General features: G+C 40.5%; 1 protein-coding gene across 8 annotated transcripts; it reads right to left on the reverse strand.

The window, feature by feature from the left end:
- Window positions 1–2,838: 2,838 nt before the first annotated feature.
- On the reverse strand, window positions 2,839–14,117 carry tfap2a (transcription factor AP-2 alpha). Of its 8 annotated transcripts, none has more exons than XM_062479784.1 (7): window positions 13,991–14,117; window positions 9,416–9,835; window positions 8,266–8,317; window positions 6,775–7,000; window positions 6,085–6,203; window positions 4,349–4,490; window positions 2,839–3,606 (listed from the first exon to the last, which is right to left on the reverse strand). In XM_062479784.1, the coding sequence occupies exons 1-7, from the start codon at window positions 14,021–14,023 to the stop codon at window positions 3,318–3,320; spliced, it is 1,281 nt and encodes a 426-aa protein (XP_062335768.1). In that variant the 5' UTR covers window positions 14,024–14,117; the 3' UTR covers window positions 2,839–3,317. The 8 variants fall into 8 exon arrangements, with proteins under 8 accessions (XP_062335768.1, XP_062335765.1, XP_062335764.1 ...); XM_062479781.1 differs by having other exon boundaries at window positions 9,398–9,835; XM_062479780.1 differs by lacking the exon at window positions 13,991–14,117 and adding an exon at window positions 12,185–12,328.
- Between the last annotated feature and the right edge of the window lie 3,065 nt (window positions 14,118–17,182).

The raw sequence follows: 17,182 nt of genomic DNA on the forward strand, positions 1-17,182 counted from the left end.
TATAGAGTCACATAATTCGATTGTACCGGTCACCATGCCTTGACATTTACGCAAACCTCAAGCCAACATAATTAACTTTCTGTGGTAAATGCCCTACATTGTAGACTGTTCTTACAAGATTTAATATATATATATGCTATAACTCACTAACATCGATCAAAAAAGTAAAGCATAAAAACACATCAAAAGCACTAAATGATTTGCTTGTTGCGTAACATGGCATCACAGTCCGTCTGTGGACCCTTTCATTTTAGTCAGGTGATCAATACACCCGGTTCTTACGCCATGACAAAACCAAACCAACCAACAATGTTTACGACTGATAGCATGTAGGCTATGACAAGCCAGTATTTTACCGTTCTGTGTAAACGTTTATAAATGTGTGAATGCGTGTCACTCTAACATTGAGTGGCTCAACAGAATTATTCACACATTATTAGAACAGAAGCGCTTATTAATTATAACCGCTACAAACTGTAACGATGCAGTTCACACCAGCAGTTGTGAATTGAATTAGCCAAAATAGTGTTGCTATTGCTGACTAGCTGTTCACATTTCAGGTTTCTTCGTTTTTGCTAATTGCTTTAGCTGTAAGGCATTATGTAAAACTAGCTTTACCTGTTTAAAATAAAATTAAGGCAAAGTTACAATTTGGAATATAAAAGGTATGATATGTAAATTATAGGATCATTCAAAGTAAACAAACAAGAGACAATGGGATTTTTGCCTCATTTGTAGTAGAAATAATAAGCCTAGCTCACCATATCCGCCATTGTGACTGATGCTGCTATCTATAGCCAAATTCTTTCGTTTCGCACTCAAACTGTTCTCCTTTACCATTGATACATTTATTAAATAACATTAGCATTAATGGCACACGAGAGAGGGTTCCTAATACCAGTGAATGCTATTTAATACGATTGTTTTCCTTTAAATTGACTATTTATGCTTTTTTTAAAAGCATCAGCCGGGTCTTCCTCTTTATGAGTGAGCTATAGTGCCTCGGGACAGGATCCCACACACCATCTGAGATGCAGCCAACAAAAACATGCCTGACAGACAATGCCTCGCTTCACCTGCCGCAGAACTGCATCGCCATTATGCCAAGGACATGTACTGTTAGGCTTCATTCACCTTATTTCAAAACAACTGCCTCGGAATTAAACAGACTGTCGAGATAAAAAATCATGCAGATAATAAATGACCAGTCTGGGACCGAAGGAAACGTAGGCCTATTTAAGAGTGTCTCTCCGCCTTGCATGCTCGCGCTATCACAGCGCTCCAGTAGGTACAGACAGACAGCAGAGACATACACAACATAGGCCTAGCATAATGATCTGAAGACTCAACCATGCTTGGTTAGAGATTGATTTGGAGGTGTCATGTCATCAGAATCACATCCGTTCACAACGTTACGTAATGTGTGTGCACGTGAACCCCAGCACGCCAAACAAAACCGTACCAGGTGCATCAGCACATGCGCTCGCCTCATTTACTTCAAGCATATGGTCTACCGACCATAACAATCATTTAGAAAACTTTGATTTCATACAGGCTAGAGAACGTTACAATAGGCTAGTTCCCCATCGACTGTTCACCGACTGGTTTTCAACCATGTCATTGATTACAGAGGCATAGAAGACATGTATTTTATGTATGTATTAGAATTAAGCTAAAACATAGGCGACAGAAAACAGTAGATGAGAGAAGCGCATGTTATAACCTTCAACACAGGCGTAGGCTATACATCTCACTGATTTTAAAGAGCGGTTTCGCTTGAGGGCTGGTGCAACTCTCTCTCTCTCTCTCTCTCTCTCTCTCGCTCTCTCACACACACACACACACACACACGTTCATACACACGCACACACTCACTTCAAACAAAATGTATTCATTCTTTGTCATTTGGCCTGGTAAAAGCTCCACTTCATTTTCGAATGATCCTGTGCTCTGAACTACCAGTTAAAAGTACGGGTTTTTATTATACTTGAGGGAAACTATGGGTTCAGCTGCTTATTGCAAGGAGCAATCGTCAGGGGAGAGTTAAACTCAATTACTGTAACCGTCTTGAATAGAAAAAACTGCCAAGAACAAAAATACACCCGAGCGTATAAACCACGGAATAAAAAATTAAAAGATATGAATAGAAATCGACATGAAGCGTATCAAATATTTATTTTTTTTCTTTCTGGGCAACAAAGGACTATAATACATTGACAGGCATGGGGACTATTGCCAGCACAGGTCTATACAACACAGCTAAAACCGTCTCCAATTTAGACAGTGGACATACAAGATATCAGATGGTCCCAAATGTTTTGAATGTCTTCAAACATTGAAATAAAATTCCTAAAGACAATATCCATTTATTGCTTTTATGGTGCTTTGAGGGAAGAACAAGAGGTGAAACGTTTTCTGATTGGCACAACACATAAAAGCTTGTATAAAAACAAGAAAATAGAAACACGAAACAGTTCTCATCAAGGTCTCGCTTATGCTCTCAATAAAGTAAAATAAATGAATAAGGATGATAGAGAGAAATGGTAGTTTATTTCTATTAAATTTGTTCACTTGCTTCAATGTCGCCTCAACATGCTACAAGAGGGCTGAATTGAAATATCCCAGAGAAAAAATACCCCAAACGGCTGTTTTCTAGAACCATAAACCACATGAAGAACTAAACGAATATTCAAACCCACTAAAACAGGAGGCACCAGATAAATAAAAAAAGAATTTTCAACAGACGCACCATATTTACAATTCCCATTAAATTACACATAAATAAATATATACATACATGAACACAGATTCCCTTATATAATCGCGAATCGTGTTGAAATTCAAAGTTCAAGTTGGTCGCTTGGAGTGAGAGTTACAACGCAAGTCATGACATGGAACTCTGTGGATTTTCTTTTTTTTTTTCAAGTTTATTATTCACAATACTGATAAGAATTCATCCTCTTTTTGCTTCTTTTGTCATACGGCTACAATCGTAAATTGAGATATAAGGGTCGCTGGATTTCAGTCGGTCGCAGCTCATAAAAAGAGGAAGTACATAAAAACTCCTCGGTGTGGCAGAGACCTTTCCCGCCCTGGAGCGGTTCCTTTCCCGCCCTGGAGCGGTTCCTTTGCGCTTTCAGCATCTTTTTTTCTTTTCTTAATTCGTATGGGGATTTTGCGTGTTGCTCCCCGTGAATCCAAAGTTGAATTGTAGTAAAAACAAACATGTAAAATCGCGAGATCAGGAAGTGGCACGTTACTTGATCAATAGTATTTATAAGTATTTATAATATTTATATTGGGCGTTCAGGGGGAAATCATTTTCTGTGCTTCTCGTCTTTGTCTCCGCCTTTAGTGACGCTCTCTGAGTGACTGTTGGGGTTATTGTTAAGGTACATTTTGTCCATGGCTTTAATCGCCTCGGTCAGATAGTTCTGGAGGGCGGTGAGGGCCGCGCACATAGCCGGGGTCCCGAATCCGTGAGAAATTAGACTAAAGTGGGTCAAACAACTCTGAATCCCCGGCTCAAGAATAGGTTGTGGTCGAGAATTCCCCAACGGCGAGCGGTCCTGGGAAAGCAGGTCTGTGAATTCTTTGCAGATTTGCCTAAAAGGAAGACAACGTGTTGATTAGGCTACAGAAATAACACGAGCAACAACGACATTATTATCAATGGATTAATAAACAATAACGCAAATTGTTAGTTCATGGGATACACAAACGCTTCCTGCAGGCTTGGACGGGTTGGGTGTTTGTATAGAAGTGGAGTGAAACTATTCTGCAGCGAGCAGCTTAGAACATTTTACAGTTTAGAATGAGAGGGGTTGAAGTTGGGAGAGAACCAGCCATGTGTCAATGCAGTTGCAATCACAGCAAACAAAATGGTGGCGTGGGGAGAATCCTTGGCCAGAAACAGAAACAGGCCAGTGCAGCATGATAGTACATTCCTGCACGTGTTTGATTCAGGGGTTACGCAACATGACAAAAATGTTGATCTTGAATCAAATGAATAGAAATCTACATCGTGAAGTGTCAAATGATTTGTGTTTTTGTTTAAGTGTGAGGCAACAGAAAGAAAATGTGTGCCTACAATAATTTGATCTCCAATGTGTACCAAAATGCTTAAATAAATTCCAATATGGATGCTCTATATAGCCTACTGAATTTGTTAAACATGAATCAAACAACCATACAAACACATTTAGCCTATGTGATTAGCTTATCAATATTCATTTTTTTGGCACTAAATTATAAATAATCATATTTGTAGTATGTTTGCCAACTTTCGCTGTAAAAATGACCATGTTATGAATATACTCTAAATACTGAAAGCGATCATAGCACTTACTTAGTTGCCAATAGCATGTTTTTTCTTTGGACTTGTTCGTTTGGGTCGGAATGCTGACGGTTAACATATTCCGCCACTGCCTTGGAAGGGAACTCTGTCTCGCATACGTAACCAAAATCCCTGGCAAGATGAACAGCTTCGCCTGGGAAGGAAAGAATGGATTGAGTGTATAATACGTGGATCTGAAATGTTGACATTAAATATAGACCAACTAACACTTCCACTTAACACATTGTTAATCTAATGAACGTGTTTGGCCAAACCGAGGCCCAGTCTTAGATGACTAGCTGGGAGTTGGGAGGTAGAACACCTGTAGGCTATTCTTTTCAGTAGAAAAAATACTATGTTGTCAATGAGAGCGAGGACTTGCTTCATTTCGACAGATGACTTGAATAATAGATTGAAAAACAACAATAACTACATATTTCCTCTAAAACAGAGTCATGCTTGACACCGTGTCATTGACTGTATTTTTATTTTATTTATTAAAAACCCGCGCAGATGAACAGTAGGGTAATTATATGATAAGGCTCTACGTAAAGTCTATATATTTTTGTAATGACAAATACTGATTGACTCCATTCAGGTTGGTCTGTATGTCGATTTTTTCAAGTATTTGGATTTAATTTCCTGAAACAGTTGGCTTTTACTGCGAGGCTTCCTGCCATAAGCCTCAACTCCGGAAGAACGCATGCGCCAATTAGCATCAAAGATCAAATCCAGTAAAGTCGTTTCCATAAAATGGAGCGGATCATAAACAATAACATGACTTCAGTAAAGCAGTGTCCCCTATCTAAATAACACAGCGCCTTCCTACACTATCCCCACCGCCCCTTATCGGGAGGAATCATGCACTTCTTCAGGCTCATTACCATACAGCACACAATTTCAATGAACCACACTGAATATTGCATTCGTTTCTCAGCAGTAATGATTAACAGGAAGCACTGGACCATCCCAAGCTTTCACCTTTAAAACCCACCAGCACACCAAATACCACCGCACAGAATAATAAGGTTCAACTTTGCAAGCACAATAGATTTATTCAGTCCTGTTGGCTTCCTTTCAGTGAAGCGTAATTGACTAATTTATTCAATAACAGGCCAACATATATAGGCCTACTTCCTCAATAGGTCAGTCCATTTCATCAAAATGCAGTAGCCCATGTAGAAGTCACAGTATTAATGCTGCATTTAGTTACCATCAAAACTAATACTAATACTAATAATAAATTAATAAAACAAATAATAATAATCGAATTGTTAGTAGCCTATATTACAATATTAATAGTTTTACCATAAATTCATTCAATCTGCCTCAGCCAAATGTGAAACAGCTCCCTAGCATAACTTCTTCAGACTGTCCAGATAGCCTACCCACCGTGACCCGCCTCCCCACGGTGACCTGACTTAAAACAAGCTGATTCATTTGACCCAAACCAAGCCAGGCAGGCCAATAGAATTTACAAAAGACTGAAGGTCCCCACTCAAGTACAGAATGTAGTACAGGTCGTGTAAGAGTTCGGGCCATGCTGCCCCGAGCGCCATACTGACTACAACACCTCCTCGTTTGAAACACACACATTCTTCATGCGTTATTACGTGCAAGGCAAAGTCAGTCCAAATGACATGGATGAGTGTGTATGCTGATTTCAAAACGCTTCCCCCTCTAAACCGTACAACGCACCTGCTATCACCACGGGAACCAGAACTCAGATAGTTTAGAGAGCAGCTTACCTTCCACCAGTGATGTCAGCAGCGTGACGTTGGCTGCCTTGCGTCGACCGGCAGGAAGATTCAAACCGATTTTATCCAATTTCTCTCTAAGGGACCGTCCACCGTTCTTAGATTTTGCCCTGGGATGACAAGAGCAGGAGGTTCTGACCAGGCTCACATGAGGCAATATGAACAGGCTGGATTAACAGGTTTGACCTGTGTGTGGACTGTGCATTGTGGGCACTGTGGACTCTACTGTTAAAATCCATAAACATAAATGCATTAATCCGTTACCAGCAGTAAACTAGGCCTGTGTTACCACCACATCAATGAGTAAACACACCACCTTACCTGAAACTATGTCATGATTGCAACATATTACTGTGCATTTCCTAACATAGGCTATAAGCCAAGACTTTTGTAGACTACAGGTCTAACGTGCATTTAGCTTGACAGTTGACTAAACTCTGATATTTTGATGATACGTAATGTTTTATTCTATGCTTAAAGCTTAAAGTTTGGTGTCAAAACGAAAGCGCTCAAATTAAATCCAAGTCCACACAGAGGAAACAAGCTCACTGTGCACTGAGTTAATACGGAATCTAACCCGTCCGCCTTTTGGGCTGTTTTAAATGCAGGAGGTGTCACGCTTGGTCGATTTTAATTATTCTTGGTACAATAAATGAGTGGAGACATGCAAGTCCAGCTCACCTTCTCAGCACTCCGCCCAGCAGAGACGCGTTCAGGCACTCGGGCGGAGAGAGGCGTCTCTGCACTTCCGCTACGGTGACCTTGTACTTTGAAGTGGAGCTGAGCAGGGACAGGCGACCCGGAACCGAACAGAACACCTCGTTGGGGTTCACCACGCCGCCGAAAAGACCGTCTTTGTTTATTGGGATGGCTGAGACATTGTTGTTCTTGGATAAGGAAACTGGACCTGAGGAGGCAGAGCAGAAGCATGAGACTGGAAAGTAACATTTCAGGTTGCAGAATGTGAAGGAAATATTTACAATTGTAACACCTACAATAAACATTGTACTGACACAAATAAGGAATTATTTATATTACTAACAACAAAATGTTAAATAAATACAAATATATATGATGAAGTTTGAATAAGGATGTTTGTATTAATGTGGTTATTTTACACATGTTAAAAAGAACTCTATGCTGGTGTGAGTGGTTGTAGGCCTCCAGTGAGCCCTGAACTAGGACACACTTTGCAGACGCACGAGCACGCTCTCAACGCCAATACCCTCAAAAACACATCCGCACACAGACGTCAACACACCAAGAGAAGTGCTACATATTAGACCTACCCATGTTAGAATGTTATTTTATATTTTACTGTCGCGTGTGATTTCGCATTTCAGAGGCTACCGTCTTGCGTGGTGCGGTAACCGGAGACAAAGGCACTAACGCGTTTGGATAGATCACTTGTGACGTTAATAGCTCAGGGGAGCCTAATAGAGACAATAGAAGTTAAACGAACTCTTGAGATTTCTAATATAGGAGCCAATTATTATGTTGATGCGGAAAGAGCATCTCTCAAGATTTATCTCGTGCGCATCTAATTTGACCTGACAAAAGGACTTCGCATGGCGGGAGGGGCGCGCCAGACCTGACCAGGGAGAACAGCCCACTCTGAAAGTGGGCTGTGGAGTCATAAACAACCAAATTCATAGGGAATTATTTGTAAGTAATATACCTATCACTGTTAAAGGCAACACTGGACGACTGTCGACACTGAACGGAAAATAAGGCAAACCCTTCAGACAATCATAGCGCTCCAGCTAGGATTAGGCTACTTTCCGGGATTTAGACTTTGACGTAAAATCTGCTAATCGTGTAACCTTGAACATAATACATACAGCATTGGCCACTGCTATTTTTGATTTCATCAGGCACTGCAATGGAACCCATGCAGAGCCATACGCATCAAAACAACGAAGCATATAGTGGAGCTGCACTTTGAGGAGGAGGGGGGGAACGCGCTAAATAGGCCTATAGCTTTCGTCATCGAAAAAGTGCGGTTATAGATTGAAATACTTGGACTGGAGACCGTGAAGTATAGTCTAATGAAAACTACCCCGCGCTCTCCTTGTTCCCCGCTGGATCGGTGAGGCATTGCTGCGTGCGCTCTGGTGCACAGCGGCGGGTTCGGCTTGTGGCACGCGAGGTATCTGACGATGCACCGCTTACCTTTCTTAATGACAGTCTGGTCCGGGATGTGAATTCCTTGGTCCTCAACATGCTGCAACAAAGATACAGAAGCGCACTACTTAATACTAAGTACAAAGGATTTACGTTACATGTCGTGCTGTTTTTGCATCAACCGACTATGAACCCAAAAACAGGCTGTGAAGGCCATACAGGCCTAGCCTACTTGATTTGTTCTATACTGGCTATAACAGTTGTCCAGAGTGCACGTCATGCACACCAGTCTTAAATAACGAAGCGCGGTCGCCCCTTAATCGTGACCTCATTTCATCCACAGATTGGCTGCTTACGAAAAACTGTTCATATAGTCCGCTTGAAGAATCACAGCGGTATTTAACGCCTTGTATTTGGGCGATATGCATTTGTTTTCAAGTAATTAAAATAATCAAAATGATTATGATTCATGTCTGTATTTGATATGCGTTTATAAATGGTGTCTTAGTCTGCCTTTATTTCAAATGACTTGTACCATGCGGATAGGCTACTCCTTTTAGGGCCGGGGGATTATTGGTCATATTCTGTCGCAATGAGCGGGGCAAAGAAGATGATGTTTGTAATGAGCCTGGACACTACAATTAGATGAAAGAGGAATATCCAGAAAAATCCCCAAACGATCAGCAAGGCAATACTTGGCATCCATTTTAGAAGAAAAAAATGTGTTCAGGCTACACTTACCCCAGTTCTGGATATTTAGGGCAACGTTGTTTATAACGCCCTATTTCGTTTTTGGAAATATGGTCTACAAATTCACTCCTATTAATAAAAAATAACCCAAAGAATCCGGAATATTGACTAGCTACAGTAATCTATAAACGGAGCTGAAAATAGGCCACGGATGACTCAAGAGGCATTGGCTGAATGCCGTTGCTTTTGATTAATACACAACTTTTTTTTTAATCGAATGATTCATTAAGAACGCGTCACATCGTTTTTAAACATGCATGAATATTTTTACAATGGAAATAGGCCTATATTACGCATGCATGTTATACCAGTAATAAACAATATTCTAAACATAACTCATGCATTAGCCTAATGACACAAGTTTAATAATAATGATGATGATGATGATGATGATGATGATGATAGTAGTAGTAATAATATTAATAGTTACCAAAAAGTGTTGGATTACCTGAACGTCTTCTAAGGAGTGAGGTATTCCATGGATTGGGATAGAATCTGAGAGTCCCGTTTCGATCCCGTGGCCCGACGGTAGGAGAACCTCTCTGCGGTACTCCCGACAGAGCTGGTGCGGTAAGCCCCGGTGCTGGTGGAGCAGGCTGCTCTCCTGGCTCTGCCTCTGCCCGGGCCAGCCCGGGTGCTGCGGCTGCGGCTGGGCGTGCAGGGAGTTTAGAGAGTACGGGTCGTTGACGTGCGAATATGGGTCCTGAGACTGGGGATAGATGGGCTGGTAGGGCGGTGGAAAGTACGGTGGCTGGAAGTCGGAGTTCGGGGTGTGGGAGAGCGGAGGGGCGCTTGTGTACGGGGACTGGCCCACGCTCCCCAACTGAGGTAGTCTCGCTGTCCCGTTGCTGGTACCGTCGTGACGATCCTGAAAAGAATGAGAACTGGGATTTAGACATTTAGGCAAACAAACTCGGGATTTTGTATTCCGTTTTAGGATATTTGAGGTATTTAGGCTTCCACCGCTCTGGAGACGAAGACACGGTTTTTATTCAATCAGCGATGGTCGCTATCGAATTAAAACAATTCTCTTGAACGGGCAGGCCTAATGAATAGAAATAGGCCTAATTACGGTGGCAATTGTCAAATAATAATGGTTTTTAAAGTGATGACAGTTACACATGCAAACTATCTTGAGTTTTTTTTGTAACATGTTAAAAAACAAATAGAATACATTTTTTGATAGTCAGACACAACTTGAGGTGAATGTGAAGGCATGTATTCGGTTATTGGTTTAAACGGCATCATGTATTAAAATAAAAAGACCTTAATGGGAGTGCTAGTCGGAAGTATTGATTCAGTCTTCGCCACGGAGTACAACTTACCATCGCGGAAAAACTGTGCACTAACATCTGCGAAGATTTTCGAGCGATTCAAAATAGAATTTGCGAGTAAGAACGTGGACAAAACAACGAAATATTCGAGCAAACAAAATAAAGCCAACAACGACTCTATTGCAAGGTCTCGGAGCCCAATTGTCAGATAAGCACCATCGAAGAACGATAATCCATCAGAATTTGGTGAAATTCCCGCTGCCCTTCATTTGATTCTAAAAAACAGTATGATCTTGCGGATTTTTATTTTAAAGTTTCTTGTATCCCCTGTTCCGCCGTCTTGTTCTATCACTGTCCTGTTCCTGCGATTGAGCTCATATTAGCAAACAGCTTCTACTTCCCTTGGATTCCTAATGGAAGATATTCATGACTATTAATATTACACGAATGCTTAATAAGGGAAGAATGGTCTGAAATCGAGCGTGAAGCGAGGCAACCAACTCAAGGCGAGTCTGCACTAAATGACGTCCATTGACTGAGGAATCACTATATCTAATCAGAGATGTGGAGAGAAAAAGAGGGAGTGAGGAGGGGAGAGAGAGAGAGAGACAAAAAGAGGGACATTCTCTTGCGTCTGACGAATCAGAGAGAGGGGGAACGTTTTAAAAGGTTCGAGGGCAAGCAAAAGTGAAAGAAAGACAGAGTGAAGGGGGGGGGACCAGAGAGAGGAAGAGTTAGGGAAGGAAACAATGTGCACCTCTGATTCGTGTGAAAATCCAGCCGCCGCTGAGGGCATCAAGGCTGGCACATTTTTACTGTTCACGGGGCTGTCTGCTCGCCCCGTCCCTTTGTTATCCCCGTCAGATTCAGACTTCTGTCGTTCCATGGCCCTCGCGAGTCTCGCCACCGAATTAATCCAGGGTTACTCAACTACAAACCACGCCAGACGAGCTAACTTTAACTCGGAGAAAAAATCCGAAGTTCCAAAGGATCAAAACCTCGCATGCTTAAATTCACTCCCCTCAAATTTGCACGCGACCATTTTTGACACAAATAAACAAACACCAAACGCCTGATTCCAACAGCAGTTTGGGGTTTTGAAGCCAGACTAACAAAATCAACCGTATACAGAAGCCTCACATTTCTTTCCTGCTCGTGACTCGCCTACCCAAGACGCGGGTGGAAACCCGTTCAACTGGCTGCACCGCTCTCCAACAACTCTCTGATAATACGGCCAAACTTTCTTTGCTATAATAACAATCTCTCAGCAACATAAGTGAACCCACAATGTCAGGTTTCGAATTCCACCGGATTCTTTGGAAAAATTGGCAATAAGGAACATGAGGGAAATTTGTATCATTATTAGGCCTTTTGTTATTTTATGTTTCAAATGTAACATTTGTGTAAAATCAACCCATCCTTAATGACAAATAGTCTAACTACCGGTAAATATGTTTGCTATAATTTGGGGAACACGTTAGTATAGGCTACTACAAAAAAAATTATGTATTTTGCTAATTCATTTTTAGGCGTATTTTGAAACATGTCACAAAAATCGTGAAATCATAGCCTGTTTCTTTTAACCTAATTTACCCCCTTTGTTGTGGCAATTTTTTTAATAGTTTTTACGTTATTAATATTTGTAGCAGCATTCTCTTTTTTTGTCCTGTTTGTCCTGTCCCATTTTTTTTCATAATGAGTCTATTGTGGTTATTATTATCATCATAATTATGAATTTTCTTATAATAAAACTGTACTTTGTATTTTTTACACAAAAATGTATTATGGTATCTACAATTTATCTAACACATAAAAAATACTTAACACCTTTTATGAATTAAATAAATTCACAAAACGATGTGGGAACATCACAAGTGATATATACACAAATAAAACCCAATAAGTTATGACAGCGCAACACAAATAAAATGCAAGCTGCTTACCTCGCAGTCTTCATATTTAATATTATCAGTTAATTTCCAAAGCATTTTCATGAGTTGTCTTGGGTATTGAGTGCGTCTTGCCTTGTGTGACACAGTGAATAGTGCTCTTGCAGAAACAATTTTTATTGAGTTGGCTGTCCGCGCTGTGAGATCTCCCTCTAATGGTGGAAGTGAAAGCCTCGCGCAGCACTGTAATAACGTTCGCATTTCCTCATTAACATATCAACAGCCGCTGGATTCCCATCTTGCCCAACTCCAATGGACTACACAGGTAAAACTGTAGCGACACTTAATTTAGATTTTATTTCCACCGAGTTCAATGAAAACGGATAGCTCAAAATAAAACAGCTGCATTTTACAAGCATTCAGGACTTGAAACAGTAACACTACACCCAAGCTCTTGTCAAGGTGTCAATGCCTGTTATGCAAAAAAACCTAATTGATTGTTTAAATTAATATAATGTAGTCCCACCTAATGACTGAATAACTTTTGTGAAATAACTTTATACAAAAATGTTCTGCGCCTCAGAGTCTGCTTTGCTTACAGTTAATTCAAAAGGCTCACATTTTGTATAGATTGAAGAGCGTGCCACACTATGCAAATAGTTCCTGTCTCCTGCTCCCCGTGCTACTTGGTTGCCAGACTGATTTTCGTAAACTGTTATTTTAGTCCTATTGAGATTGGAGACCTTGAAGAGCTATCCCGCCACTGTTATGTAAAAGTGGGCAATGCTTAAGTGGGCACAGAGCTCTATTGATGACATGTAAGAGCACAGCTCGGAGAATGTCAATAATTAACACAACAACGAGACTTGTTTCATTTGAATGAGTGACTAAGGGACTCGGGTTCTGCCCCGTCGCCGGTAAAGCTCGAGCACCGCGGGCTGCGGGGTCAAGATACAGGTCTGACAGTCTTAGGCGTTGGCCTTGGTTCATCCAGATTTCCATTTTAGGTGGGGTACCTTTACAACCACTTGTTATTAATGAGTGGGTCCGTGAAACTACCTCACAATGACAACTGAGGCTGAAAAAACGAGTTTAAGAAACCCTGTATGCAGTGTGATATGTACTTTGGGTTAAGTTTCTAAGGCGGTGCTCCTTTTGAGTGATAGGCCTACTCGAAAGCTCATTTTTACCAAACAATCACGGACTTAGACACACGTCATGTAGGCTATCGCACAAATGTTCTTGCATAGTTTTTACATTAAATATGCAACAAAAGAAAACAGCATCTCTTGATAGTAGCATATATAATATATGCAATTTGTAACCTCCCAATTTTTTTGCATGACTTTAAACTCAAGAGTTTAAGGATTGAGAATAATGAAATGTTTTATGTGAACGCAGTAACAATAGGCCTTCATAGTAGGCTATATGTTGATCCTGGTATAAACGTTGGCCAAATCGTCCATTTAACAATTAAATATGTTGAATGTAAGAGATTGCGCATAAGATTTCTTTTTATTCCGGCCTATGGTCCAATCACCTTCGAAGTTGTCCCACGAATCCAAATTGAGCATTTGGACCGAATAGCATTAGTCGCTACAGATCAATGCGGTTATTATTAACGTGTCTAAACGTGTCTGTTTGAAGGACAAAACTTCGCGTTGGCAGATTAAACACGTAGCCTTGTGTCGGATGATCCTACACATCATAAATATTGTTTTTAAATTGTTCAAAGCCCGAGAGAGACAAAGTTGAGACCAAATAACTTAGTTTTGTTGCTGTTTCAGAGGCTGTAAAAAAGCACTCATGACACAATTGTATAATTTCAACCATCGTTGTCTTGAAATAATCAGCACATACCTGCCAATCCCCCATCTTGCCCATGACTGACATAGTTTGGTCTTCTGTCTGGTTTAGTTTGATCAAACGTTGTTATCTCATTGAGCCTTCGGTGTCGAAGCCAAGTTTTGCTGTACCTGAATGAGATCCTATCACCTGGCCATGAGCGCGGTGCGGGCCACCTGGCGCATGCGCAGAGGTTTGGGTGTGTAGAAGCAGCGTGTAGCCTACCTGGAGCAGGGAAGGCTGGGAGCTTCCTGGAGAACTCATCCCACTGTGGATGTGCAAACTGTATGATTACGGGGGTTCACATACAGTCAGGTCTGCAAGTGAAACATCTTTATTTGTATTTTTTTTTATCTTTGTTTCAAAGATACACACTCGTGCAAGTGAGACATACATCTGCTTGAATAAAAACATTCAACCTCAAATACAGGCCCTGACCGTCTGGTCCAACAAACGTTTCTTAAATACGGATATAGTGTATCTATGAAAAGTGTTTTGTCACTAAACACCAGGTTAATCGTAACATAATTATTTATACACAATATCACATGTGTATTGGGATCATTACTTATTTATCGTCGTCTTATTTCAAATACATACGTAGAGCCCTCGGGCTGGATCTGAATGAGCTCGGATCTTTGAGGCTCAGACAGCACAAAAAGAGCAACACGTGCATGCACCGCGAGGTGATAATGGTTAATTACGGTCAAAACGCATTTTCTTTCAAGTTCTAACGGGATGCATACCGACTCGGGTGAGAATATAGGCACGACACCATATTCGGTAATAGCCTACCTTCCACAGTTCGCCCCAGTGACTTTTCATGTTAGACATAGGCTATCTGCATGTAACATGGGCTATCTGCATGTAACATGGTGAAAAGTTATCTAAATAAATGAGCATTTGACGATCAGAACAACAATTGAATAAAGACAACCTATATTCGTCTATACGTTGTGCAATACTAAATGATAGGCTACTCCAGATATAATTTGTATGGGAAACAGACAATGTCTCAAAATAGTCTAGATAAGATGTAGGCCTACATTATGTGCTACAAGATATATTTCGACAATTTCTAAGATTAACAATGGACTAGGCTAGCCTATAGGCTATGAAGAACATAAGAGATGATTTTCATAAAAGCCTCACTCGCAATGTTAAACATTACCAGTTTACCTGGGTATTTGGAAAGGATTCACTCATTCAAACTTGTTTGTCTAAGGCCCGGTTTCAACCACTGCCATCAAGCACGAGCCCGCAGCGTGAGTTCAGCTTAGCATCATAAACCGTCAAGATGTTTGAGAAGTCGAGGAGGGTGCTGCTATTGGGCAACGATAACGCCAACATTTTGCACATTATTATTGCTATTGTTATTAGCCATTATTGTTGTTAATATGATTGTTGTTGTTGTTTCTGCTATTGTTGGTGGTAGTGATTTTAGGTGGCCTAGAATGGCAACAATTACTCAGCGGAGCTCAATGTCACAGCAGATGGCTGCAATTAAATATTTCTCATAATTTAAATACAAATAATAGGCCTACACGCTAGTCATTACCGTGATCACAGTGAAATAATTTAAAGCTTTTTTTATTTAACCTAATCATCCTGTAAAATAAGAAGACTTTCGGAAAGAATAAAACGAGACTATCCAGTCTGCAGCATGATTCCATATCAGTTACCAAACAACTATTCTCGCAATATTGAACTAGCGATTAACCATGTTTTATTTTCTCTAAATTGAGGGTAATCAAAACATTGTCACGTCGAAAACAATCTATTAATGTTAAACAAATATTGTTTATTAAATAGGCCCATCATAACGTTGTCCTTAATTTCTCCTCTCAACATAGGGTTAGTTATACTCATGTTTCCTTTTATAACATCGCTTTGTCTTTGAAATAAATTAAATGTGGATAATACGTTTTTGAACTATTGTCTCCAAGATAAATTGTGCACTAGCGCCACCATGCTGAGAGAACAGCACTGAACTCACCTGAGACTGTGCTTCTCCCCGTCTCTAGGCCTCATGGAAACCATCTGATATTGGTGCAAGCAGGGCCATAACTAGGACTTACCATAGATTCGGACACGTATTAAAGTACATAATGTAAACTAATTAAATATTGTTCCGTTCAAGATGTTCAAGTTGTCCAAGAGTTGTCTGCCGTTGGACCTCACTAAAACTCAGACTCTGGTTACGGGCCTGTGTGTCGGCGTCAGACCCGTAAGGGGAAAGAGTGATGTAGCTGCACTTCTTTACAGATGATTTAACCCTACGATGAGTCACGATGACATCTGCTTTGAAAATCTATATCAAGTTAGTTTGTTAGGCTTTAAAGCTTCCCTTAGCCTAGAGAAGAGGGTGCTGTGTTAGAGGGCGTTTATTAGTTCAGACTGTTTTGGCAGAGTTGGGCAACATGTAATAGCCTCTACGTTGTTTTAAACATTTAAACCAGTTCATTTGTGAGAACAACGAGGCTAGTTTTCTTTATGGCTCAATCGCACACTGATCCTATGGCGCCATCTTGTGACAGTAGGCTACTTGTTTTGACACTTGGCCGGACTTCAGCCAGTTCATTTGTTTATATAGGCCTATATAATAAAAACGTGAATTGTACCTAAATGTCTAATAATGTGAAAAAAACGAGATTAATTGTTGAAGAATATTATATTGTTGAGGAGCCAATTGCAGCAGTTAACAAAATACAGTTTTTTGAGCGATTTTCTCCTGACTGGCAGTAGCCTAGATACTAGTCATTGACATAGACAGTTTGAAAACTGTTCTAAGGTGATGGTTCTACAGACGTTTTCAACATACCCATTAATAAACGTGGTGTTGGAGAAGGACTGTCCTTGTATGGGTTGGCCTCCACAAAAGAAAAGTTTATTGAGTAGTGAGTCTGTATTATTTTACTGATACCTTGAAAGCAGAGTGTATCCAGATGTCAGCTTAGTGTCTGTCAGGAAAACAAAGGAGATAACCAGTCAACAATAACCAGTCCATTCAGAAAGACAATATAATGTCCTTCTTTAAAGGAAAAACTGTTACTGTTAAATTATTATCCACACCAATCATATTCACATTTTCATGAACTCACATGACTGGATTTTCGTGGAGAAATGGAGGCCATCAGGCCAACAGCAGACATACATGAGGCTTGTTCAGGTGTAGAGCAGTCGATTGTTCGGTTTGGAATTGAGCCC

The sequence above is a fragment of the Osmerus eperlanus genome, chromosome 15 (assembly GCF_963692335.1).
Source record: "Osmerus eperlanus chromosome 15, fOsmEpe2.1, whole genome shotgun sequence".
In the NCBI taxonomy this organism is placed as follows: domain Eukaryota; kingdom Metazoa; phylum Chordata; class Actinopteri; order Osmeriformes; family Osmeridae; genus Osmerus; species Osmerus eperlanus.